This window comes from Amblyomma maculatum, chromosome 1, assembly GCF_055883805.1.
Source record: "Amblyomma maculatum isolate TAMU_Amacu chromosome 1, ASM5588380v1, whole genome shotgun sequence".
NCBI classification, from domain to species: Eukaryota; Metazoa; Arthropoda; class Arachnida; order Ixodida; family Ixodidae; genus Amblyomma; species Amblyomma maculatum.
In genome coordinates, this window is record NC_139344.1 from 330061002 (window position 1) to 330082685 (window position 21684).

Consider the following 21684-nt stretch of genomic DNA (forward strand, 5'->3'; position numbering starts at 1 on the left):
CACTCTAGACTAGCAAGCAAACTTTTGTTCGTGACATAGTTCAGTGTCCAATGTTTCTAAGCGTTGTAGGAATTTGTTTTGAGAATTTAAGCCTATTCAGTAACAAATATTGCATACAGCGATGTCCACTATTTTACTAGCATGCCGGAATTCATGTTTTCATAAGTCAAAAAAAAATTTTTGTAAATATTACTAGTGCTTCCTTTGACTGCACAGGGCTGTAGAAATCAACTTTTGCAAGCTTTCGTAGTCAACGTGCAGTGAATATACGACTCACCAGTCTAGTCGGCCACTGGCATTTCGACGCCCCCTTTCCTACACAAAGTCTTCGTGCCGGTGTAGGGCCTTGAAACGTAGCGCGCACTCCTCGCACAACAAGGAGTACTGCGCAGGAGTGCGCGCGGAGTGCGGCCCCGGCGGTGGCGGCGGCCTCACGGGTCCGACCGTGAGCTGCGCAAAGGAACGTACGCAGGAAAGTGCTGAGTCAGGAAGCGGAATGCGCAAGTGAGCAGATTTTATGTTTTGTACGCACTAAGAGCTCGCACGTTCCACGCAACACAGGCATGTAAGGAGCGTGGCGTCACAGCGCCCATATTTTTCAAACTGGGGAGGCATTTTTCAGATGCCTCCGCAGCAGTGGATCCAGGTACGACATATTGCATATTACTCCTGCGTTGCTTTGCTATGGAGGAGGGACATTCCTGTTCAGGCTTTCGACAGAATAATAGATATAGTGCTTTATTGGCACCAGATTTCAGCCTCTGCACGACCAAAGCACTCAAATGTCAGGGCTAGGCTGCGCTTGAGATTTCATAAGAGTTGCACACGTGGGGCAGTGGGGTATCATAACCTTAACTTATTTTATAACTGCATCACACGTGGAGCGGCGTGGAAATATAACCTCATTTTGTCAAAAGGATCGCTCACCAGGAATTTCGCTCTTGCGTTTAATTTCGCGAAAGTTCAATTACGGCGAATAGAGCAGGTCGTTCGGTTTGATCTCACGGCACCCTTTTTCTTAGTCGTTTTCGTGCTGAAGCCACTTCCAAGTATAACGTTGTTTTCTTTGAAACCTGTCAGTGCTTTAGAGTGGCTTTCAACTGTATTTCTTTCATCGTACTCACTTTCTCCGACTAAAGTAGTCTGCTTTCACTAACGTCGCTAACGTAACCTTTAGCCAGACGAAGTAAAGTGCCTCTATAGGACGGCTTAGGGAGTATGAAAAATGTACGCGAAAGTCTACAGAAAGTCTACGAAGTCTTGCAGTGGCAGCTGCAGGAAAGCTTGTTCTGGGACAAATGGCATAAACTGTGTAATTTGTCGCAGCTGGAAAGTTAGCAAAAGAAACACCAAGGATTCCGGCATAAAACAATCGCTAGTACTTAACGAAAACTGAAGTTCTTATTCTTCTTCTGTTATTGCCTCCTATTCTGAGCTTGGCATAACATACATAACCGACATGGAGGTATCCAAAACTAAGCATATATTTCTTCGCGCAGCTATATATGCCTCTGTATTTAGAGGTACGCGTGCAACAATATGAACGTGAGTTCAGTTCTGTGCTTTAAATGCCTAAGCATCTTGGTGACAGCTGCTGTTAAATGTTCTTTTCACTCAAATCTTGCCGTTTTCGAAAAGTCCCCTTTCTTTTTGTAGCTGCTCATTCATTCTTAACTCAAACGCTTTATTCTGACCTCCCAGGTTTTTTATTGAATTTGTTAGTGACTCTTATTTTCCTACGTTTATTTACCTTTACTTCTTATTAGCCAGGTTTTATTTGATGTTTCGGGTATGTTACGAGTACTTGCTTTGTAGGTTTATTTTTTTCCTGGAAAATCATAATTTATTCTTTTTCACTTGAGAAACAAAATACAGCAATGAAAATATTTACTCAAGGAGCGACTGGTCTTAGGATTTCAACTTTAAATCGCCTCCCCACCGCGGTGCAAATAAAAACAAAATGCTGCAGCCGGAATATTTACTTCAGCAGCTACTACCTGTAAGATTTCTACTTTAAATCCGCTCTACCGCAGTGGTCCAGTGCGTAAGACGCTCGACTGCTCGACCGGATGACACAGTTTCAACCCCTACCACGGCGTTAACGATGGCACCGGAATACTGTGTATAGTGCCATGTCATTACTCGGTAAAGAACCCCAGTGGGGGAAGCTTTTAAGCCGTTCGATACGGAGTCTCTCTTATTTTGACTCGTTTTGTGACAATACATCCTACCTACAAAACCAATCTGCTTTAACTCCAGATATTTAGGAAAACTTTAACATTTAATATAAAAAGTAACATCTTCGCTGTAGAGGACTCCGAAACGTGGTTGTGGAAACAAGCGCTCCTCTGGAAGTTTCATGCATTGCCTGGTTAATGCATGTTGCAAATGAGTGTTTGTGTAGAAAAGACGTTATATATTGAACGTACTTTGACTTGTACCCACATATTATGAGGACTGTGATTGATTGATGTTCTTCAGAAATGTACTTATAATGCTGGCTTTAAATGTTTTGAACTAGTGCCATTCTAGGAAGGATCATAAATATTAATTTTACATATTCCGGCACAAAGGGAAACGATAACAACAGCATGCGACTTTTCCTTCCTTGCTTTCATTTTATAAGGGCGCGCCAAGGGCTGACCAGGCGACAAAGCCTTACTTTAGAAACATGGCGCCATGGGTGCAAGATACCTCTGTCTTGTTAAGATGGATAGTCCTAGTTTTTTATAAGTTACAGTTTAGGCAACAAAGAGAAAGCACAAACGCAGAAAATCCCACGTTACTCTAGGCAAGGAAAATTGAAACCTGGCATACGTTGCAAGGAAACATAACTCTTTTTTCGAACTCCTGAACACCAATAGTGATTAGTGCAACCTGACGGCTTAGCTGAAATGCGTCAAGTATTAAAACGATAATAAATTTTAAGAAGTTCGAATTTGGTTTCAATGACATCATTTCTGAAGCAATATTGTGAAATGCGAACGATGTGAAAAAGAAGCGGCTGTTTCAAAAGATGTTGACATTTTAAACCGCAAAGCACACCTTTTGTGCGACGCGTGACTCATTCGCTGAGGGTTATCATGATGGGCACACGTTTACGGAACTGAAATATAGGTACCTCCTCGAAGAATTCTCAACCTCTAAGCGGCCACCATATTTCCACGCGCTTCCTAACAATATGTAAAAAAAGTATTGCTTACATTGATCCACCTGCAGGAATATTGAAGACCCTACCATCGACGTTTCGCTGTTTTGATCTAGTTGTTTGTAGTTGCTGTTAAGGAAATTTCCCTCTACTGACGCGAAAATTAACGCATTCTTCTCTGTTATTCGATCTTTGAAGAAAGAACTCAATGAAACAAATATATTTATTTTTATGGCGTCAGAAAGTGTGGCACAGGCTCGAACCAGCACCTTGTTAATTAATGAATAATATGCGTCAGTTTTCTTTGTCCCTGCCTAGAGCTGCATGCATGGGACAGGCATAAACATGCTGATCAATGCGCTTAAAAAGCATGAAATGCTTTCTAGTAAGTCTATCAAAAGCCGTACTTCATAGACAGTCAAAGCCACGTCCTCGTCTCCAACATCGTCTTCGTCGAGGACTCCGCTGTAGTCTTCACTGTCCGAAATTCGTTGCACGTTCCACCCGCACCGCTAGCACCTCCGAGCACCTGCGTGCAGCGATGCGGACAGGGCTGAGTTTTCTAAACGCATCTCTTCATTGTTTGCAATCTATTGGCTTCGAAGTCGTCATGGTGACGCAAATTTGTCTTACGTCCTTGCGGCGTTCAGCCATACGCAGCCTTTAAATCTCGCTGAGACCTCGCCTCTGCTTCGTTTTATTTCTACTGCTCGACAATTGCTGTTGTGGTGGTTAGAAGGCATTTCATGCTTTAATGGCGAAATAGCAGTCACTGTTTTTCGCCAGCTCAGACGCGCTCTATTGCCACCAACCTGCTCGAGGAGCGAGGATTTCGTAGGGCGTCGGTCTCTACCGTGTCGAAAGCAGTGAAACGGAGAAAGCGTACTGGGGCGCTCACGTCAGAGCTTGTGGAAGGAAAGTTGCGCTTGAAGCCTCGGTCGTAAGGCAGTGAGGACCAGGACTGCGCCGAGTGACGCTCGGCTGACGCTCGACGACACTCGCGAAGCTTGGCCAGGAAGCAGTGCAGCTGCTGCTTGAACAGCCGTGTCGTCAGAGTGTACAATACAGGATTGAGTGCTGTGTTCACCGGCAACAGAAACACGGCGACCCAGGCGTACAACGTCTCATGGATGGGGATCCCTGCGCCAAAGCATGCAGATCTGGTTAACACTCTGCTCGATTGCCCTGGTGTAGAAGAGTAACTGGAATATGAAGAATATTTTTTCCAGCGCAACTATCCTCACACGAAGACACCACTACGCGAAACACGCTTGGATGTTATTCCTTAGGAGAAGTTAAGGAGAAATATAGAAGTAAAAATGCAATCGGCCTTAGCACATTCATATGCCTATAAAAAAATCTGCATTTTTCAAACTTCTTGCCGGACAAGGACGAATTTTTCTTCAACCTCGATGTTTCTGTGAAAATTGTATATCTGAATTTTGTATCCGCATATTTGCGCATGAACCTAGGCTTCAGAAGAACACAGCCACAAAACTAGTCCCTGTTATCAAGTGGCATTTACTTACTGTTAATCCTTTTTTAAGGTCCACATGTTACAAGATACATGACAATAGACGTTATGATATACGCATATAAAACCCCATAGTTGTATAAACTTATATCAGTGCTCATCTCATCGTCTCTTTTTCTTGCCTGTCTGGTATGTTTTGCGGTGTTTTTAAGAAGTATGTCGTAATCTGAACTGTATAGAAACGTGAAGCTCGACAATAGTCACTAACTGCTAGTTTACCCTAGTTTAAGTGTTATCGCCACCTGTATGTTCTGTGCTGGTATACTATTTCATGACTCTCCGAACAGCCACCTTATCATCAACGCCTGATGCCAGGATAAGAAGGAGATGACACGAACCTGCAATGGCGATGATTTTGATGATGACGATCGGCATCCAGCACAGAAAGTCAGTTCCTACGATGAAAGCGAAGCGTTTGGCGATGGCACGGTCGTGCAGCTGCTGTGTTGAGCGTAGCCCAACTTTAGAGTGCTTGATGGTGACGAACATGCTGAGGTAGGCGTACGCAATAAAGCTGAAGGCGATGGTGTTAACCGTGCAGAATACGAAAGCTGAGTACTCCCAACCTAGAAGAAAGAAGTGAACGAATAAATATGTTTTATATAAGGATGGAGGATGCGGTGGAGTGCCAAGTTACTAACCACAAGCGATCCTTCCCATTCATTATCCTCTTTCATTCCAAGGTCATAGATATCGAAATTGTTAAAAGGTCCTTACGTACTCTGATTGCATAAAAAGTTATCAGCCAAGGGTCCTGGAAACTTCGATCTCCATCCTGCCCATCAATCTCCATCCCACCTACCCACCGCCAACTAGCACGTGACATAGCGATGCCCGGGATTTTTATCCCGCAACACCGGCAACGCCAGATTTTTTTTTCAAAACCGGACATTCATTGCTATTGCTTTTACATTTTATTCTCTTACTGAGGCAACTCGACAGCCATTTCTTAAATGTGGAAGAAAACCTCTTCTCGAAAAATTTTGGCGTCAAAAGAATTTGACTGCCGGCGATGGCATACTTGCATTATTTACGATCCCTGAGGATTCTTATTATGTCTCAGTAGAAGCATTTAGACTGGTGCATACCTTTCGTGCCTGGGTCGTGGATGTGGAGCGGCAGGCAGACGCCATTGCTTCCATAAAAGTCTTCCCCATAGTAGTCCGGCCAAAGCATGGGCACAGCCGCCATAAGCAGGGTGGTGAGCCAGACGCAGATCATACAGCAGGTGGCCGACCATAGTGTGCGCTTCTTAATGGACAGCGGGTAGAGGATGGAGATGAACCGGTCGACCGTGATCACGGTGAGAGTGAACACAGACGCCTCGCTGCTCACGGTCGAGAGCACGCCGGAAGCGCTGCAGCTCCAGGAGTGTCGCCACCTGTAGTCGTGACGGATGTATTCACCCCGGAAGCGTACATCATGCGCAGCTATAATCAACAGGTAGACGCCCATCAGCAGATCGGCCAGGGCGAGATTCTTGATGTAGAAGGAATGAACCTGCATCATCAAGGAGACAACGCTGAGGATGCACTCACCAGTTTTTAGATGGGCAATGTTAAGGTGCACGAACGTTATTGTGTAATCTGCGCATGATTGAAACTGCGAAGCTGTCACGAAATAGGAGCTCTACGACTGGTATTTGGAATATATTGTCACGTACACGATGACTAAAGATACCAATAATAGCAGGGGGTAGCCCAGACACAACAACACAGCAGCACAGACGCAAACGCGCAAGCAACACTTTGTGGTCCTTTCAACTTAGTCCTCCTTTCACACCTCAGTCATGCGCCACCTGGCAACGCTAGGTGGCAATATGCATGCTAGATGAATAAAAAGAATTAAAAAAAAGTCTCGTCGGAGAGGGAAGAACGGGAGAAAAGAGAGGGCCGGCTTAAGATCAAAATGCAATTTAGACTTTTCCCTTTTGCCTCTTTTTCTCTTTTATTGCACGCCACTGGAGTAGTATTGCACATTCTTCTACATCACACACACTACAATGCATTTATTATTAAAGCCCTTCTATAACACTGTTGTACGAGCGAGCGCTTTTCGCCTATGTGTATGTGCAGTAGTGTGTCCGTTGTGCATCCAGAGCCTTGGGTTCGATCCTCAACGCAAGATATTGCATCATTTTCTTTCATAGAATAATTTACTCCCATTTTAGAAGCATCCTTCCTAAGTCTGACTTTATTTGTATCCTACCATGGTTTGCTGACTGCCCTTTCAGAATCTCGGACTATTATTTCCGACAGGCGCCGGGCGCTGTGGGATATCTGTGCCATGGGCTCTTAAACGCCTTCGCGTTAAAGATTAGCCGGAAGGACGCCAATAACGGTGAAAATATTGGACACAGCGTTCAGGGTAAGAAAGCAGGCCAAATAATTAACGCATCTATGTAAAAAGGAAATCGTACAATAAAACTGGAAGGTAGACAGGATTCGCCAAACAACCATGCAAGATTTCGTCTTTTTCGTCCAAAATGAGATAAAGTACAGTGCTAGACTTGCGATAGAACGTAATAGCACAAGAGCAGTAAATATGACAGGAGCTCCTGAAACAGTAAATGCCTCATCAAAAGCGCTTGCCCTGTTGACAAGAAAGGCTCCGTCACCTCATTGTGTTCCTTGAACATGACGCGTCCGACGAGCACAAGCAGATTTCCCCCGCAGGCGATGATTGCCACGATCCAGGCAGCCACCCGTAGCACCACGTTGTCGAGCAGATGAGCCAGACTACTGATGCCGTCGCCGCGGGGCTCGCAGACGCGGACATGCAGCGCCATCGAACACATACTGAACTCGCTGAAGTATCTGCGTGTTGCCGGAACAATCGACGGGAAATGAGATGGCCGTAGGAAAAAAAAAAAAAAAAAAAAAAACGCTTAGCCTCTGGCCATATGAGAGCATTTCTAAGTAGGCGAGCAAGCCTGCGGACTTCTTAAGCCTGTTCAGTAGAACTGTTTTGTCTTTCTTGCCGCGCCGTCATAGTTACGGGACAGGTTTACGAGAAGACAGTGTTTTCCAGGCAGCTATGGTGAACTGTAAGGGGGCACACACTTGTATGCTGCCCAGTAGGGTAAAAGCAGTATGACATCCACAGCTACGGGGACGGCATGGTGAGAAGTTGCTTCGAGAAGGCCCTAAACGACCGTGGCTGGTGTAACTGCTGTGTAAATAGCGACAGAATACACTCCAATGCAAAAACCGTCTGTAGGGAAATGATAGGACACCTGTGCGCCTGTATGTAAAGCCCTTTTCATCCATTTCTTACCCCCGTTTACACCAGTTGTCTACACCAGTTGTGATAAATTTAAATATCGCGACATTAAGGACTTCATTTTCCTCTCAGCTGAGGTGAACTCCTTGACATCTTGGCGGAATTGTGTTAGTGGTACATTTCGAACAGTCAGTATACGATGATTTTTGGCCGCAGGCCAAGACGGCAATTAAATTGACTTCATTTGCAAATTCGGCGAACTAGAAACTTACGTATATCGTGTACAAATTTGCACATATAAACTGTCGTCTTATTCCTTCAGTGCTATATCGCTCTCGTCTTTATTTAATCGAAACTATCTCTTTTGGTCACATGTAGATATGATGGGTTGGAGCCAACGGTAAAAACCTTCGTTTTGCGCGATGCAAATCTTGTACCAAATGTGTTTTTTGTGATACCAAATTATTTCCTCTGTGCTTCCCCTCCCCCAATACAGAGAAGGCGGCTCTTTGGCATGCAACATTAGTACATATTTAATTCAACTAAACAGCAGAATGGCAACCATATAAAAATGCGTTGATCTCAGAGGCCGCAAGTGTAACGAAGATCGGAAGAAATCGATAACCATAGATGGGGTGGGCCTTTCGCCGAACAACCCATCTTCACACATCGCAAGGACTCAAGGGCCTTATCATCGCTCTCTCTTGAACTTTATTCGAACAGCTAACCTTTTTTCTTTCATTTAATACCCCCTTTATGTTTTAGATATTCTATTATGGTCCTGAGGCCAAAAAAAACAACGTTATAAATAAATAAAAAAAAAACGATAACAACTTTCTTACGCTTACATGTGTGTCAGATTCTGCAAAGGTGCGAAGACTTGCGGCGAACAGCTGCGCAGACTGTTCTTCTTGATGTTACTGAAAATAATAATAATATTATTTCACCTACTGTCATTACTGTGCTCTATTCTGACTGGCACACCATTAGAGGCGGATGTTTTGCAATCCTTCTAAAATAAACAAAATACGGGCGTATATTCTTGGCGGAAGGCTGTATGCCATGAATGCGAAATTCGAAAGCAGGGCACAGTAGTGAGCGTTCGTTGCATGTTTAACAGATCGTGCAGTGTAACGTTCATCCGGAGTACTCCACTACAGTGAAAATAATGGCCCAGGCGCAGCAAAGCGATCATCATTATGAAAGCTACCATCAACCAGATAGCGTGTCCAATTAGGGAAAAGGCCTTGCGAAGCGCTCTCCAATTACCCTTTCTTGCATCAAGCGTGGGCGCGCTATAAAAGCTGCCATCATATCACGTGCGTGCCTTACGTTTGACCGATCTTGGTTGCAGTTTCTTTTCGTTATAATCATGGTCCCTTTCTGCTTACAGACCAGTGGTAGTATTCTCTCCGTATTCTACTTCCAACTCAAGTCAATGCAAATCCAGCTCTGACGTAATTATCTCAAGCTTTTCCATAATCCACTTTACCCTCATTCTCCCCATCATTTTCACCGACTTCATTTTCCATCTTCCACTTCAAGAAGTGCTGTGCCATACTTGATTTATCCTCAGACAAACTTTCGTTAGCCTTGGAGCTCTAGGCCTCTTAGACGAATCTGAAAAGATTTCGTTGTCATATAGCTATAAGAAAGACCTACACTAGGTCTGTCTGCAAACTTACATACCCTTGTTGATGTCTTGCTTTCTATTCTGCACTTTATTGTGGGCCGCACTTTCTTAACTCACCTTGTGAATTATCTACAATTCTTACTTTTCACCGGCTAGCTTCTACTGACAGTTCAACTTTTTATATTATAATACTGATAAGTAATGCCTTTGGGGGTAATGATCACAGCGAAATAATATATTTAGCCACCGGCTTTAATATGGAAAAAAGAGGAGGAAAAGAAAACGAATAAATACGGTCTCTGTTGGCCAGTTAGCGCTTCATGACTGTGCCATGTGTAAAAAAAAGTCTCTCTTCTCGTTGCGAGCTAAGCACTAGCTTTGCTGGACCTTACACGACAAGGAGCCTGTCTCACGAAAAACAGAAAGGGGCAGCATGTAGTAGGGCTAAGGACAGCGATTTAGAAAACTAATGGGGCCTCTGCTGTACTTACAGTGACTGCAGCCTCTTCAGGGGCCGGAAGGTGTCAGTAGGAATAAAATCCAGTTGATTTCCTTCCATGTCTCTGGAATATGGAGAAAGAGATTATCTCATATATGATCTCTCTCTCTCTGGAATTGGGACGTCACTGTTTAAATTGAAAGAGAAGAAAAGCAACAGCAGTAATATGTTCAAAAATTGTCAAAATACAGTTTTTCAAAACGTTTATAGCATAGGGGGAAGGGGGGGGGGGGGTCTACTTTTATGTCATGCTGTGCGGCCAGCAATGAATTAGCAGTGTTCGAAATCTCCTGATGGGAATTCTTTTTTTAGTACCATCTTCAAAAAGCAGGAGGCCCAGAATGCTGAAAGAAACCACTACATGCCTTAGAAGCAGACATCTCGGGCTGTAAACTTTTGACAAAGGTTGTACGATACCAGGTCAGTATTTATGATAGGAATACAGGATACCAATATCTTCAAATAATGATACAGTGCCAATATGATGGCCGACAAATATGTTTCAGACAGCAGCGAATATCTCACGTTCCTTATAGTAAAGTAAGACTGTTTTGTCAGACGCACCGGTTGCTATATTTTTCAGTCTTCGAAGAAAATATATCACTCATAGGAAGTCGCAATCTCCAAAAGGCTTTTATTGCGATTGCAATACTGCGCCAGCTTTCGAGCCATCGCGTGGTCCCGGCGGAGGCCACGCTTGACCTTGAACAGCTGAGGAGGAGGAGAAGAAGACTAGTAACTTACGCTCTCGCGTCATACTCTTAAAGGATGAGCTTAAGTGTCCCGAATAATGTAGCAGGCAAAAGAAGCTTCCCTATACACTTGGGTATCTACGGCTTTAAAAAAATCATTTTGTTCCCTGCTGACGTCGAGCGGAAAAGTGGTAGGCCTGCGGGGCTTAAACTGCGCTTTTTATTGTCAAATTTATTATTACTTTTTTTTATCCGTTTTACCAGATCATTTATTTTGTAAGTAAAGAAATTTCTCGGAGATGTCAGTCAGCTCCCTCAGCATAAGCACAACTAGAATAAATGGCCAAAGTGAATTTGTATCTTTCTTACTAACGAAAAAAAAAAAACATTTTCGTTGAAATTTTTCTTGCACCGAAAAGAAACAAATATGTAAATTCATATTCTGCTTGAAGCAAGCAATCTTACTCTTCGTTTTGTAGCACGATCATTTATTATCTCACGCAAGCGTTCAGGACTCCAGATAAAGTATATAATGAAAAGAGGGCGCATAGTTGTTAAAAAAAATCCTTAAAAATATAAAAAGGTCGAAAAAATTGTAATATCTTCTTCAGCTTTGTAACCAGCTGAATACATTCAGAAGACTACTGGAGCATTTCGCAAGAATCATTTCGTTAAATGCAACTCTGCAGTGATACAAAAAAAAAAAAAAAAAATTTTAGGTGCCACACCCGACCTCGTGTCACGGGATCAGCTGGCAGCACCTTTTAGTGTGTGAGGTGCATGTGGATGGCTACTAGTTACGAAATACAAGTACATCGGTGGCGACGTACTTTGCGCGCATGACAGTCTTTTAGTAGCTCTAGTTTTAAGAATAAAAAATTGCCGACGATTACGTTATTTCCTAATACAAAATTTGAGCGCAGCTCATCAGCTGTTTTACCTTTTCGATAGGTTGAGGCAAATTTTTCGAGACTTATATGTACAATTACAGACAACTTTTTTTTAATTTCTCACACGTATCCCTTGAAGAAACACTCAACAGTTCTGGACTGTCATGAAGGAAGCTCTATAGTCGGAGAAATGAAGAGAGTAATTAAGCTATCGGGAGGTAGCGGGAAGCAGCGCGTATACGCCTCTAGGAACGTTGCGCGGCGACGAGATAGCAGCGACTTGCTGATGCCGCTAACGTCGCTAGCGAGTGAAGAGAATGTGGCTCTGCGTTTCGGCTTCGGATGCACGCACCGTGAACCGCTGATAGCGAGCCGGCGCTTCGGCAAACGGAGAACACCCTCACCGCCAAGCAGGATGAGGGGGGGGGGGGGGGTGCACAGCAGCGAACGGGGGTGGCTGGAGCGCGCGCAGCAATCAGATAACACGCGCGGTCGCCGCCAACGAGGAAGAAGGGGGCTGAGCTGGGGGCTGAAATGGGGGCGGAGCTGATTACGAGGCGGACAACGAAGACTGTGCCGTCGACGAGTGCAACGCCGAAAGGGGCGCCTAAGTGCTGCGCTCTAATGATATGAAGGAACAGTAAACAACAGCAGATTTAGGTATAACGTGACGTATTCCCCGTTGGAATGTTTTAATGCATTGCTAGTGTTAGGTGGTATCTCTGCCTCACTCCTGACTGCCTTTTGGCGTACTTTTAGGAATCATCAACGTTTGTATCTCAGATTTTTGTGAATAATTTTTTTTTTCATTCGAATAGGTTTTTTCTGATTTTTTTCAATAAGTGTCGTCTTGGATGCGGCGGGAACATGCAGCCTGAAAATGAAATTCGCGTTTCTTGTGAGCAGTTAGGCTTCAGATTAGGTGCAACTGAATATGTAAATTGTCATTTGAAAAGAATTGCTGAAGCATAAAAAAGCGCACTGTTACCGGAATTTTAGAATTTTAGAATTAAGTCCTGGAGCCTCAAGGGACAAGAAGTGGAAGCTGAGACAGATTTTCTTTTCTTGGAGAGAGAGAGAAAGACTCTTTAATGCTAGGAGGCTGCAGCCATGAAATTAGGAGACTCCTGCTTCTGGGAAAGAGAGCCATGGCTAGCCTTGACCGCCTAGTAAAGGGCAGAGACATAAGTCTGCCAATCAAGATCCGTATAACTTGTGCTATGGTCTTTCCAGTTGTGATGTATGGATGCGAGAGTTGGACTGTGAAGAAGGCTGACCGCCGAAGAATTGACGCGTTTGAGTTGTGGTGCTAGCGGAGACTCTTGACAGTTCCTTGGACTGCCAGAAGATCAAATCAGTCGATACTGTCGACCATAAACCCTGAATGCTCACTAGAGGGTCAAATTCTAAAGTCAAAGCTCAGCTACTTTGGTCATCTGATGAGAAGAGAGGAGTCGCTGGAGAAAGATTTGATGTTGGGAAAGGTTGAGGGTCACCGGACAAGGGGTAGACAGCGAACGCGATGGTTAGATGGCACCCTCAAGGCGCTGTAGATGAAGTTATGTGATGTTAGGAAGATAGTGAGAAGCCGGAAAGCGTGGCGTGATATGGTCCATAGGGTCACGAAGAGTATGGCACGACTGAACGACTGAACTGAACTGAACTGAACGACAGGCCACATTTCGGTTCTTCTAGTAAGGCACAGAGTTTTCATTTTGTGTTGTATAGTGCCTATGAAGATAAATAAAATTATGCCTCTCCTTTTCTTTCCTCTCTCTTTGATGTGAACAGATAAAATAAAGTATCTGTTTTGTGGATTGTAACAAAAATTATGCTCTTGTTCTTTGACAAATACTCGCTTTGTGGCCTCACAAAAAAAAAAAAAATGAATGCGAAGATGGTTTTGAGAGTGAATATACGCACATGTTTAGCAGTTCATCGAGGCCAAGAAACGGTGTCTCCAGGATGCGAATCTTGTTGTATGCGAGGTTCCTGAAAGTAACCACACAATTAACAGCATTTTATCCAGGATTATGGCTGGCACAAAACTGCATAGTATACAAGCAGTAACTCGCGAAAAGCACATAGTAACTGGTGCGATTCGTTCCTAAAGAAAGTGATGCCCACCGTTGCAGATGTGATAAACAGAGACAAAAAAATGTGAAATATCTTTATTTTTGTTCTATAGCTATGCGAAGCTTTGGTGTACTTGAAGCAATGGTATTCTCCAAACTTTTTATTGACGCATGGCTAAAGTGTAAGCCGCTAGAACTTGAGAAATACCATCTAAAGGTAAATTGGTGCAAAATTGGAGCAAATTGGCGCAAAAACGATTAAAGAGCCTGAAGCGACCAATAAAGAAAATCCTTGAAGCTCGTAATAATTATCAGACATTTTCAATGACAAAGTATTGGGGGAATGAGGATGTGTTTTAATCATGAACTCTGCAGACGTGACAAGCATGTCCGTAAGAAAATGTTTACAGATGCTTCATAGGGAGTTTGTTTCTCAAGATCAGCTCTCAGGAGCTGCAGTTTGTCATGTTATCATATAATGTAATGTGCATGCTCATGATAAATCACGGAATGCTGTTTTAGTCATAATTGTAAAACAGCGCGAACAACGGTACACAAGAACGAGAAAGACACAGGACGAGCGCTGACTCTCAACTAAGTTTTTAATGCCAACACTTGGCGCTTTTAAATGAAAGACACAATGCACATTCTACGTCACACTGAAGTGTTTGGTTTTATTTGGTTTTGGTTTGCTTTGGTTTTATCGACTTCAGTGTGACGTAGAATGTGCATTGTGTCTTTCATTTAAAAGCGCCAAGTGTTGGCATTAAAAACTTAGTTGAGAGTCAGCGCTCGTCCTGTGTCTTTCTCGTTCTTGTGTACCGTTGTTCGCGCTGTTTTACAATTATGAACTTCTACCAAATAGCCGAAATGAACATTCTGTTTTAGTCATACCGAATCTGCGACCGGTTCTCCACGGCGTCAGTTTCGAGCCTTTCCGTGATAGCTTGTCGTGATAAGCTATCATTAAATGTGTCGCACGTGCTTTTTTTTTTTAATTATTAAAGAAGAAGATGTGGTCGCGCTTGGAAAGCAGCCAGACAACAGTAATGGTGATGACAGCGCAAGGAATGTTTACATATGATGCTGATGTTCGCCCATAATTTTAGAGACTAAATGTTAAGTTCTACGAATATTTCGAACTCGCAATATTGTGTGCCATTATCATCCTGGCAGGCAACCTTACTGTTGCTCCTTGTGCAGTATGTTTTGAAAATGAAGCCACCGGCGCTTCAGTGTTATAGTTTTCCCTGTGAGACTCTATTCAATTTCATGTCCTTGTTTTCAACGCGAACATCGATACGTAGTCTATTGTAGCATCGCTGAGTTCGGTATTCGTTCACTCTTCCTTTTTGCTTGCGAATGAAAGCAAGCGTCTCCTACTCTGCGCCACAATGGACGGTTTCCGTGAAACCTAACACGGTTTTGCCTAAAGAGCTGGCGAGGAGCACCGATGTAAGAGAGTTTGCAGCGTCGTTGCAATCTCAGAGAGACAGGCCATGGAAACGCGAGTCATTAGACACCACTTTTTGTGAGGCTTTTCAGTGTTGCTTTGGGCTGCCAAGCTTGGTTCTCTTCCGAAGCTCACGCAGGCTACAAACCTGAGTGCAGCACTCTTGCAAGACGTGATTTATTCGAAAGAGCGACGAAGTTTTTTCAGCTCTTTTTCTCCACCACTAAACGTGAAAGGCGAACACAAAGTTTTGAGGTCACGTTCTCGTTCTAATTTTTCGTTTGTTTTCTTTTTATTCAGGGCAGACTTTCAAGCACTAACTTATAATGATATGCAGCGCGCTCATTTTAATGCTACTGTTATCACCTGAATTCAGTTTTCATGGCTGACGCGGTGAAGAAAAAGTTCACTTACAGCGTCAGGAGCAGTGATAGACCTCCGAAGCATGGGGAAGAAAGTCGAGTAAGCTTGTTCCTTGTTAACGAACTGTAAGTAAACACATGCTATTATATTTTCTACCAGAAGTTCCAGAATAAGTGTGAGATATACCTGAGACTCCTGTTAAAGTGCTACTTACAGTATCTCGAGGTTTTTCAAGGCAGTGAATGTGTCTGGATGTAAAGTTTCAATCGAGTTTTCGTCAAGCCATCTGAGAAACAAAAAGGAAAGGGCAACCCTTTTATGTAACCTGAAGGAAAATTAATTTCCAAGAGAATTATTGGTATATCCCTTAGATCAGAAGCTAGGGGCCATATTTTAGACAACGACACCTGCCTCATATCAAGTTTAAATTTAAAATTGGTGTCATCTGTTGAACCGCAATCCCAGAACGATTTGTTAGTATATTAGTTGTCATGGGTTGTATTGTGGTCTCATTTATTTTCATAAACATGTTTCGTTTTTATTGGTCCTGCTGTCATGCGCTTAAAGCATTACAAATACAGGTTCGACTGAGCATATCTATATGTTAATTCAAATGGCAGCAAAAAACAAGAAAAAAGAAATAAAGGGTGAACTGTGAGTCAATACTCAATGTTAAATGCGCTATGCACGCGTTACTTACAGGCTCGTTAGGCTTTCGAGGTGCCGAAAAAGTTTTGGATGGATTCTTCTCAGGGCGCAGCTCCTGAGATCCCTGCAAGATTGGCTGAGTTAGCATGCGGAAATCTCTTTTTTTGTTTGGTTTGTAAAAGGTAAGTAGATTAACAACAATAGAGTCGAACGTTGAGCTACTTGGTCACACATCTTTTGGAAGAAGGCAGCAGAGCAGGTAACAACGCAAAGCATAAAAGAAGCATAAAAAAGAATCAAGTAGATTAATCATGGCTCATAATGGGATTGCTAAAAATAAAGAAAGAGTTTTCTTTTAAGCGGCCAGAAGTTTATACTAGAAAACGAAGACCAAAACAATTTGTTTGGTTTGGTTTGTGGGGTTTAACGTCCCAAGACGACTCAGGCTATGACAGACGCCGTAGTGTAGGGCTCCTGGAATTTCGACCACCTAGGGTTCCTTCACTTCCACTGACATCGTGCAGCAAACGGATGCCTTGCTTTTCGCCTCCATTGAAAAGAGGTCGCTGCGGTCGGAATTCGCTTCCGCATCCTAGGGGACAGTAATTCCAGAACACTAGCCACAGCACCGCCACAGCGAGGACCAAACCCATTTATATAACTTCATGGCGAATTCGCAGCAATGCTGCATACCAGATATTGGTAAAAGGGCCTATTTTCGAATCGTGTAGCCTGGGAAGAACTTCAGTGCTTTACGAGGCAGGTAACGGAGACGTGGTTCCCTTAATGACAGCTCATTCTCCTACCGCTCACTTACATTCTAATTTACAGGTGGTGTTCGTCTAAATGACGGTGTTTGTTGCCTAACGTCGGAATTTGTAGATACCAGTAAACAACCTATACTCTGTAATTGAGATTTTTTTTTTTATGTCTAAATTTAAATCGCGTGATGAACGACATCTACCAGTGACCAAGCGCTCGAACCTAGCAGCTGTTTTGAGATGTTAAGGCTTCGCGGTATTTGTCGGCAAGTGGATGGTGCAACATTAAATAAGAAATAAGCGTACTATTTTACTTTTAGTATAGCTGCAGTTTAATTAAAATTAGATATGGTAATGTAAGTGTGCTGCGTTGACATTCGCTCTGGCCGTATCGAACAGTATTTTACAGGAGAAAAGAGGAAATGGACTAAAAAATATCCATTTAGAAGTATGCAGTGAAATAGAAGACAACAAAGTATTGGATTTTCCTGCTGACAATAATAATTTTCATAGAGAACCCTAGACGCGGTACGACACTGAAAATAAACTTACAGAATGCTCAAGTTTTCAAGGCCACTAAATGCTTCGGGCGATATATCCCGTAATGCGTTGTGAGACAAAACACTGAAAAGAGAAAAGCACATATCTATAAGTTAATGTTTATTCACCCAACATTGAAATGATCACACTTTCTTTATTAAGACGCCGTAAATTTATTTTGCTGCAGACAGAGGGGCGTCGAAAGGTAGAAAAGCAAAGCCGGTAACGTGGGTACAGGACTCACTCTGATGCGCCACGACAGAAGCCAACGTATGCTTATTGGCGCTTTTATACGTTTTTTTTTCAGACTCAAAAATAGCTTGTACTCTCAATATTTAACGTCCTGTTCCCTGGTGCGTTTTTATATATGGCAAGACAAAACACAACCATCAATGCAGTGGCGATGGCATAAGAATGGACATAAAGCTTCTGTCTTTTGTGCAGAAAGGAATGTGGGCATACATTAAAATTAATTCGTTTGCGCCAATTTTCTTATAATTTTCGTGCGGGAGTCTCCTGATAACGTGTCGCGAACAGTACCGGTGTTTGTGGTCACTCCACTTCATAAAATTGACGACCAAGATATTACATCAAAGTGTGTCGCTTGCCGTCTCTTCTACTTACAGATTTTCTAGTTCTTTGCTCCCGTGGAAGGTGTAATTGCGGAGCCAGACAATGTCGTTTCCAAGGAGGTATCTGGTAAATAGAAAATTTTGCATTTATGAATAATGAATTCAGAGGTTTGATTAAATAGACTTGTAAAAAAAGACATCTTTTCGATAAAGAAGCTTTAACATAAGCGGTTGATCGATACACGCTTTCATTGTGTGTATTATCGAGATTCTATTCGATATACCTAAGGTGTTCCCGGCATTTCCTGCACAAATATCCTACAAAATAGAGGAGGAGGAGGAAGATGAGGATGAAAGGCAGGGAGGTTAACCAGTAAAAGCAACCGGTTTGCTACCCTGGACTGGGGGAAGGGGATGAGTAGATATAAAAGTTGTAAGAGAGGGATAGTTGAAGTTAATACAGTCACATAACAGACACGCCACATCACATCACGTTACAGTCATATCATAGCAAACTAATAGTCTTTAGATTAGGCCTGTGCCTCTCATAAAGCGGAGCCGTGCCTGGGAGGCTTCGCCGCAGACGATCGCCGTGGCCAGGGACCTAAAATCTTAGTTTCATTCAATGGGCGTCCATCTAGATGCTCCAGCGAACGGCACAGACACTGCTTTTTTTCACGTTATAGTGTTTCAGCTCAGTCATCCGGATTCAATATATCAATTTCAGCATTGCTGTGGCTTTTTTCCTCATTTAGCCATTTTCTGCTAGCCTAAAAGCCAGAGTTCTCCTATCCACGCGGCCCTGCCTCCGCAATCCGACGTGCGAGAGATTTCTGCGTTCTTCGGCGCGCGAGATTTCTGCTGTCTTCGGCGCGCGAGATTTCTGCGGTCTTCGGAGCTCCCTCACTAACTGGAGCGATGCGGCTGACTGACCGCTACAACGGTGGCTGCGTGAGGCCTAGAGAAATATACTGAAAGCCTCTTCTTAACCGACATGCGCAATCGTGCGACGGGGAGGTTGTTTTGGTTGTTGCGACTATAGAAAGAAGGAAAAGAAAATGCACGGGCTTGCTACTGGCTCTGTATCTGAGCCATCCCGCTGCCTCGTGCGGACAGAGGAGAAAGGAAAGAAATAAAGAAAGAAAGGAAAAAGGAGAGAAAGAAAGAAAACAGAACAGGTGGAGAGAAAAGGGTGCAATGACGGTCTACAACAGGTACAACCGCCAGTGGCAGGCGAGCCGAGGCGCAGCCGCTCCCCCTGTTCGACCTGGAGGACGGTGCGAGTGCAAAACGATTCTACAGAGACAGAATGACCGCACCGACTTTCGATCTCTCTTCTGTTTTTGTTTTCTACGTGCATAGTACTTGCCTGAGATGTTCATGGTGATGTCATCTATTGACTGAGTTATTTTATGTGCTACGCTGAAAACCTCTTGCAGGACCCCTTCACACAATTGCTGGCTGTGATGACTCTTTCTATATGCTCGACATCAAGTGTGTCTGGAGAAGTGTGAACCAGGAATTTCGATCACTTGATGATATAATTAGTGATCTCCATGGAGACCATTAATTATATCATTAAGTGATTGAAATAAGAAGGGTGCATCCTCCTCATTTCTGTATTGAACATTTTTAGTTCCCCGACTTTGGAATGTTGTAGTTACCGCTGCTGCTACAAAGCAACCCTTAGAAGAGTGCACCGTCCCAGTGAATTTTTATAAATGTGATTTAACTCGTACTTTAACATTCTAGTTGACAAACTTGTGATGGAAGACAAAGTTCTGAATGGAATAAGTAGAAAATATTCTGCCCGGAAATTGCTCGAGAAGTGTTACTGATCTTTAAATGTTCGTCACAAAGCCGATGCTGAAATTCGTGCGCTCTTACATTCTTTATTCAAAGTTGCGATGAAATTTCCAAATTTATCCATTTAACTTTCACCTGAGATAAAATTTAAATAACGTGTATAGTGCTCAGATAGTATTTCTCAGAGGACCAGCAGCCTCACAAATTGAATGTTCTTCAGTGGACTTTTAGATAGGAATACTTAATTTATGGTGCCTATATACCGGGTGTCCCAGCTAACTTGAGCCAAGGGTTACAAAATAATATATTTGAGGTAGGTCAATGAAACCAATTGCATACAACCGCCACCCTGTTTGCGCACTACAAGCAATTTTTTGTTTTGCATTTACTTAATTAGCTAATTATGTTAATTTCTTTAATTTATCAAATATCGACTTTAGACCAAAAATGTGAACTGAAAAGTTGTAGAGCACCTTCAGAAACCTCCATTCCATTAATTGCGATAAAGAAACTGTCACGTGTATCTTTTTTTCCGTGCTCAGAAGAAAGCCCGCGAAATACAAATAATACCACGTGACTAGCGCATTTGTGCGCCGCGATTGTGGTGCTCTCAGTCGTGGTTTGAGCGAACGACATAAGCTGCGGCCGTGACCCGATGGGCCTGTTGCAGCGGCAGGCAGAAATGTTGGCGATGGTTCGAGCGAGCTCGAGCTCGCCCGTCGCCACCGTGATTTTGGCCAGGCCTGCGCACCGCTGCAGACTACATCACGACAGGCGGATGGCGATAAAGAACTGGCAAATGAAGGTGCAGCGCTAATTTTAGTCGTGTCACATGATGTCATCTCGCCCGTTTACCCAAGCCGGTATGCGCAGATTCAGTGGCTGATACCTTATCGCTCATTCGTTTGTCGTGACGTTCGCTGATGAGAGAGAAGGAGGCCTTGTTAGAATGTCGGTGGTGTCGGCTCGCGGCTCTCATTGCTACTGCACCGTCACGTGGGCCGGCTGTCTGACGCGGGCGAAGAAGCCATCGCAGGCATATCGGCCTGCCGCTTTAACGGGGCTAAGAAGACACGGCCGCAGCTGATTTCGTTCGCTCAAACCACGACTGAGAGCACCACAATCGCGGCGCACAAATGCACTAGTCACGTGGTATTATTTGTATTTCGCGGGCTTTCTTCTGAGCCCGGAAAAAAAGATACACGTGGACTTTCTTTATCGCAATTAATGAAATGGGGGTTTCTGAAGGTGCTCTACAACTTACCAATTTACATGTTTAGTCTAAAGTCAATATTTAATAAATTAGATAAATTAACATAATTAGCTAATTAAGTAATTGCAAAACAAAAAATTGCCTGTAGTAGGCAAGGAGGCTGGCAGTTGAATGCAATTGGTTTCACTGACCTACCTCGAATATATTATTCTGTAACCCTTGGTTCAAGTTAGCTGGGACACCCGGTATACTTCACACCAACAACAGTAGCATTCTTTCATAAATACTCGCAAATGATACTGCGAATCTCCGGTATCACAACAGCTATGCCTGATAAGCAGGATCACTCAGTTTACTTCGTACAAAACTCTAGAGAGGTAGATTTTCAATTATGTTCTACTACGCACTTATTTAGTGGCTGCGACATTGTTACAACACACATTACTAAAAACCAAATTCCTTAATTAACCCAAAGGAAATAATTTGTCACTTCTCATAACCAGGAAAAATGACCACATGTTTCACCAAATTTTACTGCAGGGACCAAACCCTTTTCTGGATGATTTTAGATGACGCTGCCCACTTCTTCGGTCTCTCGGCCTTGAGAATAAATAAATAAATAAATAAATAAATAA

General features: G+C 43.3%; 1 protein-coding gene across 1 annotated transcript in view; it reads right to left on the bottom strand.

Moving 5' to 3' along the window:
• Positions 1-315: 315 nt before the first annotated feature.
• Positions 316-21684, bottom strand: part of LOC146207411 (uncharacterized) — a 125078-nt gene continuing 103709 nt past the window's right edge. Inside the window, exons 8-20 of the mRNA XM_084576727.1 lie at positions 18083-18154; positions 17471-17542; positions 16210-16281; positions 15724-15795; positions 15561-15632; positions 13542-13610; positions 10029-10100; positions 8753-8824; positions 7300-7498; positions 5771-6182; positions 5021-5248; positions 4047-4288; positions 316-450 (exon numbers count right to left, since the gene is read on the bottom strand). Coding sequence (XP_084432853.1) covers positions 316-450; positions 4047-4288; positions 5021-5248; positions 5771-6182; positions 7300-7498; positions 8753-8824; positions 10029-10100; positions 13542-13610; positions 15561-15632; positions 15724-15795; positions 16210-16281; positions 17471-17542; positions 18083-18154 — 1789 coding nt within the window. The remainder of the gene's footprint in view (positions 451-4046; positions 4289-5020; positions 5249-5770; positions 6183-7299; positions 7499-8752; positions 8825-10028; positions 10101-13541; positions 13611-15560; positions 15633-15723; positions 15796-16209; positions 16282-17470; positions 17543-18082; positions 18155-21684) is intronic.